The 18,727-nt window shown below is 40.9% G+C and overlaps 1 protein-coding gene across 13 annotated transcripts in view; it reads left to right on the forward strand.

Moving 5' to 3' along the window:
* CLASP1 (cytoplasmic linker associated protein 1) overlaps positions 1–18,727 on the forward strand; it is a 154,591-nt gene that overhangs the window by 50,725 nt on the left and 85,139 nt on the right. For 11 of the 13 annotated variants that reach the window (XM_090143682.1, XM_090143678.1, XM_090143676.1 and 8 more), the window contains exons 9-10: positions 17,105–17,257; positions 18,196–18,269. In XM_090143682.1, the coding sequence (XP_089999808.1) occupies positions 17,105–17,257; positions 18,196–18,269 (227 nt within the window). The remainder of the gene's footprint in view (positions 1–17,104; positions 17,258–18,195; positions 18,270–18,727) is intronic. The other 2 variants (XM_090143688.1, XM_090143687.1) reach the window with 1 other exon arrangement.

Genomic DNA, 18,727 nt, shown 5'->3' on the forward strand with positions numbered 1-18,727 from the left:
ATGGCAGTATGTGAAGGTGGTATTGTCATGTTTGCCAATTAAAACACCTGAACTTGTTTTCAGAGCCTGGAGTGCAAGCAGTGTAAATGTAGTTGTCTGTCACGTGCTGTACTTCGTGTGCCTGTTCCTCTGTTTGCTGTTTCTTTTGTGAGTGAAGACGAGCACAGATGGCTGCTAAAAAGAACCAGACAATTTGCCAGGATGGTGGTGTGCTTGTAGGAGTGAGCCTTGGAGTGGCTTGAGGCCGCTTTGATGTCAGTACTTTTGGTTCTTCGTTTAAAGAGTTGAAATTCCTCATTTGTTACTTTATTTTTAGTTTGAGGGGGATTTATTTTGGGTTTTTCCATTCTGAAAAAGGTGCTTGTTGACCTTTTGGTCATCCTTGTCAATGAACTGTTCTTTCTAAATGCAGAGCCTAAATGAGAACAGGACTTGGATGGAGAAGTTCAAATGTAGGGCATGGCTTACTTCAGCTGTAGAGTCAGGAGGCAAAGATTTTCTCATCCCTTAACAGTCTGTATCATTCAGTCTAAATGATGCCAAGAAGAAAACCTCACTTGGGTAGCAGCAACATGGTTTCATATTTAGAGATTAACTGAAGCTTAGCAGGACAAAAAGCTATCTGTGCTTACTGTCCTGAGCTTTGTCCTTCAGTTGCCCCTTGCTCAACATCATGGCTTTGTTGCCTGTGCCTACAGAAGCCCTAATCCTTTCATTAACAATGGGTTGTCCTTCTGTGGGAACGGTGCTGCTGCTTCAAAAACTTTCAGGTAGGCTAAAAGTTTTTAGGCCCTGGCTGTTTGTGCACATGGAGCAGATACTGATCACAGCTTTGTGCTGCTGCAGCAGTGGAGTCAGCAAACAGCCTCTGTGTAACTGCACTACTCATCTTCTGCCTCTGCAAAATAGTAGTTATTGCTGCCTGGGAGTTAAGTGCTGGGTGATTGAGGTGGATGATTCGAGTGTCTCAGGAGACCCAAGTGATTTACTCATGAGCCTCAAGTGAGCCAGGCTCATCCTGCTGTTGTGTCCTGGTGGATCGTCTCTGTGAAGACTGATAGCTGGTAAAGCAGATAAGCCCTGTGTGAGGAATGATTGACCACAGGTGAAACCTCTTATGGGGTCCCTGTGAGCTCCCGGGGCTTTATGCTATGTGCTTGCCAAAGGAGCAACTCAGTCTGGCGGGGCCCCAAACTGTAACCAACATTTTGATTCTCAAGAAGCACTGAAGGTCAACTTATACTTCAAGTGTGGAATTTGGTTTTCAGGGTTTGAGATGACATTTTCCCACAAATATTAGTCCTTTTTCTTCTGAGTTTTGACTGCTGCTGGAAGCAGTGTGCTGTTAGCTGCTTGCTAACTGTTCAGTTTTGGGCACAGCTGTTGATGGAAGACAGTGCCCTTGGAACACTCCCTGTTGTAGCTGGGGTACCAGCAGCCTGTTATTGCGTGCTGGCAATAACTGAATTGGTTGGAGAACAATTTACTGGGTTTTCTTCTTTGACTCAGTCTGACATTTTCTGATCCGCTACTACTTGTATTCTTCTCTGTTTTCCTTCAGTTCACATCTTTACAGACTACAGTCAATCATTTATGCAAATTTATTTTAATGTTAGTTCTTCATACTGAGACTTTAGATACTCTAAGTAAGCAATGCCTGGAAACAGCTGCTAATAATAAAAACTTGCTAATTTGGTCGTCAGCTCTATCTCCACTTTCACACCTCCTCTGTGCTATTACCACTTCTATGCCTGATAGTGTTTGAGTCATAGAGTTTGAGTGTTATTTCATGTGCCTACTGATAGTGATCCTGCCTGCCACAGTGATTATTAACGCTTAGTTGCATAGAGCACAGCACTGACATGGTTACTTATCCTGCTCTGATCTGCAGGAAAAAAAAGCAAATTCATAAGAGTCTGGAATCCTGGCTTTTGCTCTTAAACAGTATTGTAACTGAAATATATATTTAACTAAATGTTACTTGCTGGTTAAGCTACTTTTGATCAGTAAATAAGTGGAAATAGTGAGGTTCTGCTCTCAAACACATCTTGCTGAAGCTGTGTATGCTTTGGGACAAACGCACTTGTAGAACTGTGGGCCAGTACAAAAACCCATGTGAATAAACCCAAAAGCTCGAAGTTGAGGAATGATGTGGTTGGATTAATTCTGTAGCTGACTGCTGTAACTTGAAAATTCATTTTGCCCTCTCTGAGGGAGTAGGAGGAAGGCGTTGCCCTCATCTTGATTCTTGGTGTTGCTGCAGTACAAATAACAATGGAACAGTGAATAAAGCGAATGCACAGGTTTGTGCACACCCAAGTGAGAGGCTACTGTGAAATGAATGGCATACAAATGCTGTCTCTTTCCTCATTAGGTTTTGACATATAAAACATTTCATTTTAAACAACTTAAACTCTTTTTTTTTTTAGTTCTCTCCACCTCATATACTCCTTATGGGTATGTATAAAAGGAACAGTCATATTCTAAAAGGTCTTTCATATGAATTTTTAAGTATTAATGCTAGAAAGTATGTCAGCTCAGTCTCAGTGAGTCCACATAATGTTGTTCCTCTAGCCGTAGGTTTGCCTCTGAATCAGAAATGAAATGTTTAAAATAAAATACGTGTTGTTCCAGCATCTCTTGTTCTCTGTAGTGATAGGACAAGGAGTAATGGTCTAAAACGTGAACACAGGAAGTTCTGTACTAATGTGTGGAAGAACTTCTTTATGGTGAGGGTGACGGAGCACTGGAACAGGTTGCCAGGAGAGGTGGTGGAGTCTCCTTCTGTGGAGATATTCAAGGCCCACCTGGATGCCCATCTGAGTGACTTATTGCAGGGAGCCTGCTTCAGCAGGGGAGTTGGACTTGATCTCTTGAGGTCCATTCCAACCCCTGCAATTCTGTGATACTGTGCTTCTATTCTTTCTTATCTGGAATGTAGAGTTTAGGTATGTCCGAAGGACCTTCCAGTGCCCAAGATGCAAAGTGTCTTTAATAAGCTTGAACTGATACTTTTTAGTACACAGGTGTATTACAGAACGTTGTATACTTGAGTGGGAAGCTGCAGGGAGCTCACTGTGTGAGCTCAACTTATAAAGAAAATAATTAATTTAGCCTTTTGCAAAGCAGAGAGGGTGCTGTTTTGTTCTCTTCTGAGTCATGCATTTTCTCCTATGTAAGAATGCAGCGTGAGGGGGAGATGACAACACAATAATCTAAAAATAAAGACTTGGTAAAAATGGGGCTACAGGAAATGATACAAATGTGAGGAAACAGTCTCCTATGTTTTTGTTTTCAGTAGGTGTTTGGAAGGAGTTTTCTTGCCTCAGCTCTCCCCTGTCATCTCTTGTCTGCTGGCTGCAGATACGTACCTGGGGGTGACTCTTTGTAGTGAACATTCCCATTCTAGTTGCCATTCTGGAGTTTCCATTATAGAAGTGTCTAAAACTTCAGCCTTGCTTATTTATTTTAGTTTGCTGAGTAACTTTGAAAAAGCCTGGAAAAAAAGGAAACCTATTAATTTTTATTGACAGTCCTAATTAAGATTTACGCTCAAATGTTTTGTAGTTGTTTGCTCACATGCTCTGTTCTCTTACTGTTATTATAATGTTATGAACCCACTTCATCTTGATTTCTCAGTCCTACTGTCTCTCTCCCAATACCAAGATGCCTCAAAATCTTGCAGGTCACAGAGAGGAGGTAGACCTGATGTTTTGGTGACCTGACCAGAAGGTCTTCATGTATTAAACAACACACCACAAGTATCTGAACCTAAACAAGATTTAAACTGGACCTTGATTCATCCTAGGTAGTTATCCTGGGAATTGAACATACGTGTTTAACAGTTTAGAAAAATGCATCCAAATGACATTCTTGGTAGGACTTTTAGACAATTATATCATACCCAATTATCGCTTGGGTATGATAGAAAGGATAATGTCACTTTTTTTCTTTAAATGTCAAACCCTGTAAAGACTCTTATAACAGAAGGTACAAAATCGTGATTTCACTTGCTAGGAAGTGTTTAATTGAATTACTGAACTGAAAATGATTCCTGCATCTTCCTTTCTGAGCATGAGAGTTGATCAGACAAAATAAGGAGGCACATATGTGTAATTTCTCAGGATGTCTCACAAAGCTTTGCACAGGTAATGAAGTCTGTTTTCCTTTTGTTTTTGGCAGTGATTTCCATGTTTTTCCTTCTGTCAACCATCCCGCTTACCCTGTGTGTTATAAAAACTTCATCTTTGTCTCTCCTTGGTACTTCCCAGAGATTGTTTCTATCTCCAAGAACTTTAACTCAGGCAACATATATCAGGTATCACATTGAATGTTGTGCACTGCTTGACTGCACTCCCATCAATTATGTGCACTGCTTGACTGCTCTCCCCTCCCAGCAAGACCAAAAATACCCACTTTGCTGACAGTAGAAATCTCCTAGTTGAGTGTTTTGCCTTTGTTTTCACCTAAAATCATCACAGAATATCCCGAGTTGGAAGGGATGCATAAGGATCATTGAATCCAGTATTTTTCAAAAAATCCCCCACCCCACTCTGAATTAGCCAGTGAACTGAAAATATGGATGGATGGTGCCTAATGGCTAAGTGGAGAGAATAATCTCCTAAATTTAATTTCCTCACTCCTTACACTTGGCAGGAAAAGTTGTCAGGGTGTGGGGTCTGCGTAGGTGTTGCTGGAACAGGTTGTTGCTTGTAGAGCAAGATACGGTGTTGGCTAATCCGTGTTTGAGGTACGTAGTAAAAATCCCTGTAATTTTTGAGCTTTGTAAGTATAAGCTTTAGGGTGGACTGTACATCCTAAAACTGAAATAAGATGTTTCTTGCCAACACACATTTATGGCTTTATTTGCTGCTTGACCCAGTATTTTACAAAGCAGAAACACAGTGGTGTAATGGAGTCTGCAGTAGTTCTTTTTTCAGCATGAATAGCGTGCTAAAAAGGGCAAAGCTTGTTTCTAGGACCCAGCTCTTGATATGGAGTACACTTCACAGTTTGCAATATACTAAAAAAAAAAAAAAAAAAAAAAAAAAAGTAAATGTCATATATAATGGGAAATAGCTCTCACAGTGCAGGGGGGAAGAAGCTGCTATCTAATGTCTGTTTGTATTATCAGTGCAGTGATCTTTCAGGGTCACAGCTGTACAAAATGGCAATGGAATCCAGACTTGCCTAAGGGAGAGAAGCTACCTCAAGCTGTTTACAAAATGGTTCCTTACATTCATAAAGTGACATTTTCTTTTTATTTTTGACTTCATTCCTTTCAAGTCTTACAAGGAGGCAAGTATGCCAGTATGAAACTAGAAATCTATATAGATGTAGATCAGTTTTGTTTAGTGTAAGAAAATCCCCATCTCTGTGAGACTGGGCTTAAGATTTTCTTTGCATCAGCATAGATCTGGAATTCTTCACAGCTGTTCAGATCTGGAATGTTTAGCTTCCTGAATGCAAATAGTTGCTATTGCCCCCACCTGGTGATTTCAGTGGTTTTTCTGAAGCAGTGAGGATGGCAGGATGGAATCCAGCAGTGCTCACCACTGTTCCTGCATTTCATTCCACATCAGCTGCTGCAGGTTATTAGAGTAGTCTGTGGAACTGTTACAGTGAAAGAGGATTTTATTTTATTTTTTCCCCCAACAGCAATGAGAATGGGTAAGGCAGGTTCTGCAGTCAGTGTTCCTTGCTCTGATATGTAAGCCTCTCTGGGTTTTAGGCTCTTGAATTCCACTTACATCCATGTTTGCTTTATGAAGACTGTAATGGCTGTATGCAGGGTAAAATTTAGCTTGGTTTAGCTTGATTGTGCTTGATGCTTATATTCTTTGTCTGTGGTAAATGTGGGTGATTCTGCTTGGCTTAACTTAGCCCTCAAGAAAGAAGGTTAAATTATATTACCTTGTATTTGCTGTAGCTTAAGAGCAGCACAAGGGCTGTTTCTGCAGCTCAGCTGTGTCTTATAACTTGTTAAGCTGCAATAATTTGATTGTGGGTCTGAGTCCAGAGGCAAATTCATCCTTCATTTTACCCAGCAGATTTTGTCCTTGTACCAGAGGAGATCTGCCTGGTTGTAAAATGTTTATGCATAGCTTCCACCACCTCTTACCAAGTTCTGATCTTCAGTCTAAAGCAGGTGACTAATGTCAAAATGAGTCTACCAATAATTCTATCTTAGTCCCTTGGTTTTGCTTTTCTTGTCTCAGGATTAGAGTCAAGTGGTAGTGATATGGTAGGGGAACTGCTGCAATTCAGCTCAGAATAATCAAAACTTAACTTGTTTGTCATAATATCCTTCTAGTTCTGATTTTGTAACTTAATCTGTCTCCCACAATACAGAAAGGAGCTTTGTGTGGGGAAACTGACTTGTTTCATCAAGGATATAACAGCTGTGGAACAGTCTTCTACTACACCCAAAATCTATGGGAGGCTACCAGAACTGAAATGATCAGTTGCGTGACATCAAAGTGAATTACTAAGTTCCACTTGGGGATCATCCTTCAATTATGGTGGAAACTTTGGAACAGTTGGGTGATAGGTTTGCATTTTACCTGGGCACAGAGACCTGAGAAGGTTTGAAAATGGGCACTGAGCCATGAAGAGAAAGTGAGCGGTGCCATGGTTAGAGGTAGAATGAGTTAGGCAGGATAACTGATGAGGACATAAGGACTTGAATTTCTTTAACTGCCTTTTTTATTTTAAAAGAAAGGCTTTATGCTTATCGTTATTATAAAATGAAGACTGATTAGCAGTAATTCTCTTCAGCTATATTGTAAGCTCTTTGAGAAAGATGTTTTCTTTGCAGCACATTAGAGTCCCTTGCTTGCTCAGGGTTTAACAGTCCCTCCGAAATATGAATATAAATTCAATAGTGTAACGTCATTAATGACAAAAGGGAAAGAAAGTTGCAGCAAGATCTTGACTCAACCCCTGTATCTTTTTCCCCCAGATGGTTTTATTTTCTGTGATGGTTTTATTTTCTGTGCCTAATGATGATGTTTGTGTATGGGGAAGAACTCTGAAGGGAAGGAGCTTAATATATCTTTTGTTTTAAAGGAGTTGAGGGGGGGAAGAATGCTTTGGGAAACAGGCGCTGTGCAGACTGTTAATATTTTATAAGCTCTGACATATTTTTGGCTTTTGAGCCTTTTTCGCTAAGACTTCTTTCCTTGAGGCAGTGATTTACTTAAAATGCAGCTTTGAAGGTAAGTGAAGAAGACTTATGAAACTGGTGTCTGGGTTTGGAGCTTTACATTTGTAAATGAGGAATTCAGTCTGTGCTTATATTGAAAGTCCTATTGAAAATGAACTTGGTTCTCTTCAGTTGTGTTATGAAACCATGTACTCTACTGAAACCTGCTTTCACTGTTTTCCTCTACAATACTTCTGGGAAATGCAAAATGGTGATTATTCAGTTGGTGTTTTGTTATTCCCAGTGTCTCAAAAGAGAGTGAACAAAGATGGCTAGATTATGGCTAACCATTGCTGCTCTCTGCCACTGGATACCAAAAAAAGGTATTGTGCTTCTGTGTAATACATATTTACCTCCGGCTTAAAGAGGATGCTTAAGTAAGCTCAGGTTGCTATTGAATATGCCTTTGTAGGCATTACAAATGCTGATGCAGCATGCAAGCTTAGGCATAATGGTTTTAAAGCACCATTTGTAAGATCCAGTGTGCATGTGGCTTATCCAAGCCAGACTGTGATTGCAAATACACAAGCTGGTTGAGGTGATGGAGTGGCAAGCTACTGGTTGCTGCCACAAATATCCTGGAGCAAGAATCAGCATCAAGGCAGGTCCCTCAGTTCTTTCTCTTGCTGTTGGCTGCTACAGAGAGCATAGAGCCAACTCTTCATCTCCACTAGTGGTTGTCTCTGGAGCTCCTGATGCTGTTGCCAGCCACATCTGCCATCAGCAGAAGCATCTCAAACCATGTCTGGTAACCACTTGTAGTATAGCCTTCATCATGAAATCCAACTTTGACTCATTTTTAAATAAACCAGAATTCAACTGTATACTTCAGTGTTTGCTTATGGGCCTTCACAGGCAGTAGCAGTGTGCTTCATTATTATGCATTTCCTTATGTTATAAACTCCTGGTGGTGTGCTGATCGTACCTGTTGTACTTAAGTCTTTCTCAAGATGTGCGTGGGTTGTAGAAATGCTGTCTTATTGTTCCTTTTATGGTGATTCTTTTATCTCAACCACCTGTGGTCTTAGACAGTCTAATCTCATGCTTATTGGCCCAGTGAGCATTTTACAGTATTTTAAATGGTTAACTAATTAAAGTGTATTAATTATGCATCAGGCCAGGCATTCGGGGTGGAAATCATTGATGTGTAATGTGCATAACACCATCCAATGTCTGCAGCTGCAGTATCTGTTCTTGCATTAGCCTTTAGCCAGGCAGATGAATGCCTCAGGACAGAAGCCTTGGCTCCTCTTGTCTGTGGCTCCAGGGGATGCAGACTGACAGCCTTGGTTTTCTCCTTGGATGTCAGTAACTACTCTCTTTGGTGTTTGTTGGCTTGGAGGGGCCTGCTTGGGAAGTTCTGAGATGCCCCAACATCTTGTAGGAGAAAACAAAGGTCTTAGACAGGGCCAGGCCTGTATCTTCAATAGGGCTCTTTGCACATCTTCCTGGGGTAACTTCACAAACCCAGCTATCCTGAGACTTACCACAGAAGGAGACAGGGTTACAGTTTGGCATGTTTATCGCTAGGTATTTTTAGAAAGCTTACTGTTGCTGTATTTCTGCCTTCCCCACACTCCAGTGTGCTCTGGGAAACCCAAGGCAATAAGATGCTTATGGCCTTTTTTTAACAGTGGTTTGTCCTAAAAATGTCAGGCTGCTCTTTCCTACCTAATACGTTTCTGTGTATTTGTTGTCAACACTTCACAACTCCAAGTGCTGTGTTACATAAAATAAGCAGCCCTTCAGGAAGCAATATGCAGGAGCAATAGAAAATGCAGTTTTCTTTTGTTGACAATGATGTGAGTTACAGAACAGTCAGCATCTAGGTAGGCTAAACTGAGTGATAATTACTGGGCTAGGCTAGGATTTGTGCAGGCAGAAAAAGAAGCCTTTTTGTATGATGTCATGGCAACAGATGGTGCTAATAGCTGGAAACCTGACCATGGTCTGTGGGTTGGAGGCACCTGGTCAGTCTGCATGCCGTGCTCACGTCCTTCCTAGCTGAAAAGCATCTGTCCGTTTAAAGGCTTCCATTCCTGGTGTGCCTCTTGATTCAGTTTATTCAAATAGAATGTAGACGGTTCAGGTTAAACAAAGCCGCCCTTTGATTCTCTGGTAATCTGCATTTTCAGATGGGATTTGGCAAGTAAAAATCAACCCCTCACCAGCAGATGTCTCCCTGGGAGCTCAGCTGAGCAGCTCCTGTGCAGCATTACTGTGAACCAGCCCTGCAAGATACAGAGAGCGCTATGGATTAACTTCAAGTAATGGTTTGAGGAGAGCTAAATTAAAACTTTAATACCTTGGGATGTGATTTCTGCTTTTGCTGAGCCACTCACAGGTGTTCTTTTTGAATATGCACAAACCAGTTTTAACGATTATATTAAGAAAGTAAGCAAACATATTTAGAACACTACACTAATCCTTTGTAGGAATGAGAAAAAATGTTTTAGGAACAAAATGTATGCTTAGAAATTGAACTTCATCTGGATTCTGGCAATGCCCTAAAATTTCCTTGCCCCTGAGAATATCTCAGTGAGTTTGTGTTGAGTTATACCAAGCACTTCTCACCGCAGTAGGGTGGTTGTGCTTTTTAATCATATTTGTATCACTTCAGGAGAAGTGCTGTGCCAGGCTGGCTGCAGGCACAGCAATCTGTGTGAATGACCAGTAGCTGAAAGATGTCACTGCCTGTATCTCTCCCTGCCTGACTTCCCAGCAGAACCGGGGCTCGCTGTGTGCACTTCTTTGTGAGTGGAAAGGAAGTTAAATACTAAAGATCAGAGGTGTGAGCTTCACTGCTTGTGTGTGCATGGGGAGGTGGTTCCAGAGGGAACCCCTTTGCTGCTGCAGAATTGAATTTTTAATGTCTTGTGAACAAAGTCAGAATAATTCACTTCCTATCTTAAATTTTTTGCCTCAATATTTTAGTATTTGTTAAGAACATAGAGAAACCCTAACATCAGCACTGGAGCACTGAAGATTAATATTAGTTAAAATGGAAAGCTTTGTGCTTTATCTGCTGTTTGGAAATTGAGGAACGCTTTCCTGCAGCTATCCCAGTCCTTCAATAAGGCAATTAATTCCTGTGCTTCTGGAAAAGGATATTTCCTGACTCTAAAAATCCCCCTGCTCCTTCCTGTATAAATAGCCTTTCTCATTGATTGGTATCTCTGGGGCTCAGGTTATGTGACCCACTTTGTGTTTTTATCTGTGAAGATTATGCTAACGAGGCTGCTGTGAGGAGGTGCATTTTGCTTGCAGCTACTGCTGCTGTATTTAATGGGTGTTTTCCAGGGTTCAGAAGAAAAAAAAAAGTGAAGGCAGCAAGGAAAGCTGCAGCAGTGAAATACAGAACTAACTCCCTGTTGTGGAGCATGTGATAGACTCGGAAATCAGTGGTGTGGTTGCAGAAGGCTGCATTCAGAGATAGTCGTATCTTTGTGTGGGCAGGCTGAAAGGCCAACCAGCAAGCCCAGCTGACAGGGAGTGTAGGCAGGGCTGATTTGGCTCTTGAAGGTGAAACTATATGCAAACCTGAGCTTTTGAGTGAGTGCTGGTTTGTTTGTTGTTGTTGTTTTTGTTTTTTTTTTTTTGCAAGGTGTGTGTTGTGGTTGCGGTCTGGTGGAAAGCTGTTGTGTGGCTGCTTGGAAGGGGCACTGTGACAGTATTAGGTTCCCAAGGACAACTTTGGGAAAAAGAAATCTTTTTCTCCTTTTGCATTCTGTCTTGTGAACACATCTGTCTGTCTCACATATTTTTAATCTTTATGGAGCAAAATCCGTATCTGTGCAGCCTCTAACACACGGGTTTGTGATCCTTGTTTAGCTGTCTGCATAAACTGCACTAAAATAATCACTAGAACTAATTGATTCTTGCTTTTTTTGTGGCTTCATCTTAACTTCTGGTCCTTCTGTGAATTCTTTGAGCAGTAAGGTTTGTGTGTGTTGTTGCTCAGTAGCTTAGCTGTCTTGTTCTATTGTTATTTTTACAATACTTAAAGGAATATGAATCCTTCACTGCTTCTCTTTCAGGTCTCCTAAAAGATTACGAGAACTGTCACAGTGTTGAAAACTCTGGAAGTTTAACTTAATTCCCATATTCTTTTGTTTAGTTTCACAAGCAAGATTCTGAAAAATGCTTTGGCTGCTGTATTCTTAGTCACATTAATACCCCTACACTATAGAGAGTGCACTGTGTGACTTGTTAGCCTAAAGGCGTAACACTGTCAACCTTATGATTTTAAAGACCATATTCAGAAGTGATAAGTATTAGGTCCTTTTAATTTGTCTCTAGTTTTCAAATCTTTAAGGCTCGTTTTCACTCTTCCCCACAGTCATCATGAGTGAAACTTGAATTGAAAATTATGAAATCCCTCAGAAAAATAATTTGAATCAGTTGTGAGTTGCACGATTTTAGACTGGTTTTCTACCCACAGATTTTGTCCGGTTTATCAGGCTGGTACTTGAGAGCAGGTTTTACATTTTGCTGGGGCTATTTCTGATGTTCTCTGGTAGAACAAAGTTGGTAATTACTTTCCTTAGTAGTCTGCATGTGTCTGCCTAGTCTGCTGTTGGATGTCATGTCAGGGTCTATGTACATGTCCTTGGTTAACTTCATTATACTGGAATTGGTGTAATAAATGCACTAGCAGAAATGTGACTTGTTTATTATTGCCATTAGTATCCAATTGTTTTTCTGCTTAGAGGGATGGCAGAAAGCAATACGCTGTGAAATGTCAGCTTGCAGACTGAGCAGAATCTATATCAAAACAATTGCTTGTCTGTAAGTGTGATATATTTGGAGCAGAAAGCAATTCCAAATGTTACTTCTGTCAGGAATCTTATTTACCTTTGTGATGGCAGTTGACTCATTAGGTTATGAGCACCTTCATTTGCTCATAATAGACAGAATGAGGCAGCAGCTAAAAAGATGAATCTCATTTTCTAGCAACTTTTTGGATTAATGTACAGCATGCTGATACTAGAAGGATTGTTAAAAAATAAAAACCAAACATTTATCCACTGGCCTGGCATGATATCCTTGGGCTGGCACTGAGTACCACCTTATCTCAGGTTGATGATCATCGCTGTATTGTGAACATGAGGATGAGGCTCACATGAGGATGTGTTGCCCAAGGGGGCTGCTTGAAAAACATTGGCTAAATGCAGGCTGGGTTTTGTTCCTCAGGAGGAGTAAGGAGGGACTTGGAAACATTCTGTAGCCTTTGCTATTGGAGGCTTTGCATTCTGTGTGTCCTCTGTAGGACGCTTGGGCCCTTGGGTGTTCAGGAAATTGAGCTTTAACTGCTAGCAGGGCTTGAGCATGGGATGATGTGCTTCACCATCAGCAAGTGATGATATCCCTGTGTATTAGGGAGGGACGGAAGGAGGACTCATCCAGGACTGGCCTTCACCTGTACCTCAGGGGGAGACTGCTGTCAGAGACATGCAGCTGTGGTAAAATGTGAGATGTGTGGGCTGATTTCTGCTCGCAGGCAGTACCAGAGTGCTGAGCGGCAGTGCTTTTGTACAGCCAGCTGACTGCTGTCTTGAAATGAGTGATTTACAGGTGAAAATGTCTGAGTTTTGATTTTTTTGCAGTTATTGTTTTGCATGCTGTTCGATAATATTTTCTGATATAAATCAGTGTTTTCCTTTGAGCTTGCTGTCAGGAACTGAGAACCAAGTGGAAAACCTCCAGAGCAGGGCAGGCAGCGCTTCTCCAGGCCCACTCCACTTAGGTACCAACATAAAGATCTAGCTGCTTATGTTTCATTGTACAAGTGAAGAGAGAAGGGAGATGTTGTGCTGTCAAAGGAGATGTGTACAAGTTGCCAGCCCCCTTCTGCACCAAGGCTTGGACTTGGGGCATGTGGTAAATGAGTGCAGCAGGGCGAGGACAGTTGCAGAGCCCTGTGGTCAGGCATGCAGGCTGTGGCAGAGCATCTTCAGAATGAACAGAGGTCATTTCTATTTTAAAAGCCAGAAAGCATCTCACTTCATCAGGGAGGGAGTCTGAACCCCAGACACTTGGCTTTAAAAGATCCCAGCTGATGGTTCAGGCAGAGAAAGCTCTGGCCCTTATCTGCTGCGGTTCCTGACCAACCAGTGCTCTCTTTGCCCTGTTTTACACCTTGGCCAGGCCATGAAGGGGTTACAGTCTAAAATGAATAATGACTAAATTTATTCGTCATGGCCAAATGATGACAGCTGTTGAGATGCTCCTGTTAGCGCTTCCCAGGGGATAAAGCCAGGCTGGATCCTGGTGCAAGCCAGCCCAGCCGGGCAGAGCAGCTCAGCTGCAGCGTGTGCTGCTCATTCCCCTTGCTCCCTTCCTCAAGTGCACCGCAGTTCCCCAGGCTGAAATGGATGTTCCTGAGAATCCCACAGAGCTGCTGAGAGGACTGAGGCCGTAGCTGTTTAAATCCATGTGCGAAGACAGCATGCTTAATGAATACGGGGGCAATGATTGATTATGCTCTGGACTGAAAGCCGCGGCTCTCTGCGAAGCACTCTTACATCTGGGCGCGCTATGGAAAATATGAAGGAATGTTGAGGAAGCTTATTTGCAGAAGGATATGTACTTGTAAGCAATTCTTTTCTTCTTAAATAATGTAAAGGAATTGAAAAATTTAAAGCCAGCTGTGTTGTTTCCCTGAGACAGCGAGTGGTGAGCAGACAAAGGTCTCTTTTATCAGGGCATGTCTGTGGCTGTGTCCCTGGTAAATGAGCACCGGGGGGTTCTTAGGGTGGGAAAATATCAGCAGTTATTTAATGTTACAGCCTGGTACCCATTCTGCTTTGGTGCACCTCTGACAGCGTGATGAGTTACACCTATGCTGAATTTGGCACCTCGTGGTTTGCAGATGGACTGAAAAAAAAAACAAAAAAAAAACCACAACGATCCTAGTTGAAATGATTGTTGTGATCCCAGTCGATGGATGGGGGGAAAAGGCTTTTTCATGGTAATGCATAATTGCTTATTTTTCTCTTATTTTCTGATCTCATGTGCTCAGGTTTCTTTCTGTTCTTTGTTTCTCTTTCTGTCCTGCACACGTGCTGCTGGAAGACTTAGTGTGCAGTTCTGAATTGGGCTCTGTTACTCTTCACTGTTCAGATTAGAAAATGCTGTTTGGCTGTTGAGGACTATTCTGATAACTATGTATATGTATTTTTTGTATGCTAAATGAACAGGGTGATGGGATTGTAACCTAAACGTCTCCAAAACTGTTGTTTTTTGTATTTTTTTTCCTTTTGTGTGTATGTGTGTTGATTATAGCTAATGCTCAGAGAAGCCTGTTTTACATAGCATTTTAGCAATTAAATAAACAACAGGACTGCAGTCTTCATAATGTTTTTCTGAATTTGCATGCATTATAAAATAGCAAACCACACCCTCAAGCCCTTTTGGAGGGGTTTTAGGAGTACAGATAGAGGAAGTAAGTTAAATAATAGTGTTTAGCCTATAATGCAACTGATGGAGAATTGCATTACCAGATGAAAGTGGTTTGAAGTAATAAAGTACTTTCTGAGAATGACTTTCTCTCTCTTGGCTGGTAATATATATTATAATATCTGCTTAATATCTAAATATGGGCATTTGAAATAAATGTAAATGGGGTGAATTTGGCCTGGGTGTATTCAAGGTCTGTATGAGTTTATCATCCTCACTTAAACCCCCTTCTGTAGGCTTCAGAGATCACACATTTTAGAGTCTTATTTTCATCTACCATGACCTTCTGTGCAACTCTGACCAATAATGTTTTTGAAATAAAATTCCTGTTTGAACTAGACTGTATCTTTCAGGGGAAACAAAACAAACAAACAACGACAAAAAAAAAAAAAAAAGCAAAAGGAAAAACAATCTACAAAATTCAATGTTTTTAATATATTCCTGTAGTGGAACTTGCCAAGTAAGGCACCTTTTCTATTAGATGGTGAAACAACACTAATAAATCACACTGGAAAACTACGTGCAGTCTTCAGTTGCTGTGTTAACACAGTCAAGCAACTTGTTAAGCATCTGATCAGTGTAAACAATTCCCTGCAATGAACTTTCATTTAAATTAATTAAAAAAGTATTTTCCAGCCATTCTCATGGCTTTTCTCTGAGCTCTTTTCAAGAATGTCATATTTTTAATTATGTATGTCAGAACAAAACAGCAGGTGTCAATGGGGAGTAGTACAATCTCCATGGCTGCCTTAGGGTGCTGTGTGATGGATCCCATGTCCTAAATGTAACGGTTGCTCTTATCCTTAAGTTGACATCAAATTTCTTGATGTGACTTTAAATTTCTTAATCATAAAGTTTCTGTGTTTTTGTCTTGTTCACTTCTGCCTGAGCAGCAACTGAAATAGCTGTTATTGCCCCTGCTTCCCTTTACAAGTTACTCTTTTTTCCTTTGCCATAATCCGAGGCTTTTTGAATGTTGAAATTAATGGGACAGCTATCTTTGGCCACCTTCCTTAACTTTTTGGATGCTGTCTTGATATTGTTTCAGTGCCATGATTGGAGTGTGCCATCCTGCAAAAATGTACAGGTTGCAAATGTAGTTTTTAGGTTTTTAGATAATCTGTGACAGCTCTATGTAGCTGTTAGGAGCCTTTTTTGGGGGGGAAAAGTAAGGCTAAGGACAATGTGGTCTTTTTTTCTCTCTTTTTTTTTTTTTTAACTTTCACTAGAACATGTCTCTACTGTTACCAGTTTTTCTTACAAAAAGCTCAACATATATTGAGTTTTTCTCATTAGTGTCCAATAGGAGCCTGTATTGGTTACTTGATACTCCCAGGTGCTTTCCTGAGTGGGGATGGATTAAAGCTCCTGCTTGTGGTGTTTGTTGAGTGAAATTTCACAAAGGAAACAGTGAGATTGGGCCATACCATGAATCATTGGATTGAGATGGGTGTGGATCATGTCTCAAATCCTGAATGAAATGTTAGTGTGGAAAAGCTAAGTGATGGGGGACTGAGGGGCTTTTTCTACCCTCAATAAATTATGCACTTGGTCTATATCAGCTGTCCAAATGTTTTGTCACCTCTCAACCTAAGGCCGTTTTTTAAAGTGGATTAGCTAATTTGTATAGAACTGCAATATAAGCACTCTTTGGGAATTGAATTGACCTTCACTGGAAATCAAACTGACGGTAATTCATTTGAAGTTAATTTATGTTATGTTTGGAAGTAGGACCTTTGGATACAAAGGATTCCATAAGTTTCAGTTCACCTTAATTATTATTATTTTTTTTAATTTTAGATAATCCTTTGCTGTTTCCTTGCTTTGTTGCAGGGAACCTCTGCTGATAACTTAAAAACATAGAAGTGGATGTACAGCATTAGGTTGAGTCTGTGATTAATGGTCCCAAAGGGAAACGTCTGTTGCTTATCAGCAGCATAGGTGTTGCCATGTGATCTTTCCTGGATTAGTCTGTTGTTTGTTCTTAATGTTGTGCAGGCAGTTAGCATGGTGTGAAAGGGCAGCTGGCTCTTCCTGATCCTTTCCACACATGGATTTGCTCATGTTTGTTGTTTTTTTTTTGTTGTTAAAACTCATGTTAAACTACATGCAATAAATAAATAAATTGGAGATATAGATTGTAGGCAGCTCAAGTATTAGCTGTGCTTTTATCTTTTTTTGTTGTTTTGTGGTTTCTTCTGTCACAACACACTCATTGAAAGGGTTGTAAAGTAGTGGCTGCAGTAATGTAGAAATGATCTCGTTGGCTGGTGGTCATTCCTGAATAACCGAATTGCCATCATGAAGAAGCTGCTTAGATGGAACTGGCAGAGCAGATCCAGCTCAAGTTTCAGCAGACCAGGCAATGTGTTTGCCATCACATTGGCATGTTCCTTTAGAAATCCCTGATATAGTTGACTATGCTTTTTCTTTTTTTGGCAGATAAAAATTTTGATGATGAAGACTCTGTGGATGGGAACAGACCTTCCTCAGCTAACTCCTCTACGTCTTCAAAGGCCCCTGCAAACTCACGTAGAGTTGGAATGGGGACTACTCGCAGACTTGGGTCTGCAGCTCTGGGATCCAAGTCCTCAAGTAAGCTGATTACATGGAATATTTGTGGTCTTTCTGTTTGAGCTTATTTCCAGAATTTTCAGGCTATATCATTTTCCCTGTACCCAGAAGCAGTTGTTTCCCATGTGAGATTGTTACAGGTATGTTTGCCTGAATGGGAGTGAGTCTGTACAATGTGCGTGAGTCTGCAAACACTGCTCACATCCCTCTAGCATACACTGCCTTTGTGTAAGGTTGGAACTGTGTCATTGTGCAGTGAGAGCTTTGGGTGAAACGTGTCAGTGATGCATAATTTGAATTTTTGTTTTTATGGCTGAGACTCTTCAGCTGGACTGATGCAGGCTGCTTACAGCTACGTGATAAAACTTCAGGCCTAAAACATGTTGACTTTCTTTTGAGTCCTTTAGGCATTGTGAGTTGTGAAGGTGAAAGAGGAGAAAGGAATGATAATTTGGAATGTGATCAATTCTAAATGTCATTACAAAAGATCTAGAGAAATGGAGGAAGTTGTCTTTCATGGTTTCTAATGTGATTAATATTCCAGAGACTGTTTATCTTCCTTATCGTTTGTCTGCTTGTGCAGGTGTCAGAAGATCTGCACCTTCATCTATTATAGATAGGATTAAATCCTTTAAAATAAAATCTCCCATGTAATGAAAGTAAATATTCCCTTTCATCTTTCAGACAATGCCCCTAACTGTTGAGTGACTAGTATAATGACTTCCCTAGTTTGCCCTCTGTGCCTTGGAGCTGAAGGATGCTACAAACGTGCAGTTCATGCCTGGCACTGAGTTTTCCTGCCTCTATTTTTATTACATTTGCAGCACTCTGAGGTTGTGTGTGGATAGTGAACTTTCTCCTGATTAGGTGCCTTGATAGATAGGATAGATAGCTGGTGGTTTCTTAATCGATTCTCTTGTTGATAAGAAGATTGAAAAGACTTTTTTGTTGTTTGTCAGCAGGCAAAGAGGGAGCAGGTGCTGTGGATGAAGAAGATTTCATTAAGGCATTTGAAGATGTCCCAACAGTTCAAGTAAGTAGCGTTATAAACTAAAGTACAAAACAAAGAACAGCAAAAGATAGGTGTAGAATCTAATTCTTATCGCTGATAAATTGCACTTTGCTTGAATGCTGGTGAGTCTCCCTTAAGGGAAAGGTAGGTTGAAGGTTGTAGGGATTGAACTTTAAAATGGTGGTAGATGCCATTAGACTGGTGTATAGTGCTCAGAAGTGGAGGGAAGGAAGGCAGAGGATCTGTGATAGAGGTATCATAGGAGAAGATACTGGAGCTGGCATTGGATGGGGCCTGTTGAACGATGCTGTGTGATCAAACAAAACGTCAAGTCTCCAGAAGTCTCTGTTTCATTTGTGTTATGTGGAAACTGAAAGCAATAAAGGTGATCTGTGCCTCCAGGATCTCTGCTGTTTTGAGTGCTATGATGGAATAGTGCATGTTTGCTGGCAGTCTTAGTCAGGTAGCTGATATGTGTG

Source organism: Phasianus colchicus, chromosome 7 (assembly GCF_987193195.1).
Source record: "Phasianus colchicus chromosome 7, bPhaCol1.hap1.1, whole genome shotgun sequence".
NCBI classification, from domain to species: Eukaryota; Metazoa; Chordata; class Aves; order Galliformes; family Phasianidae; genus Phasianus; species Phasianus colchicus.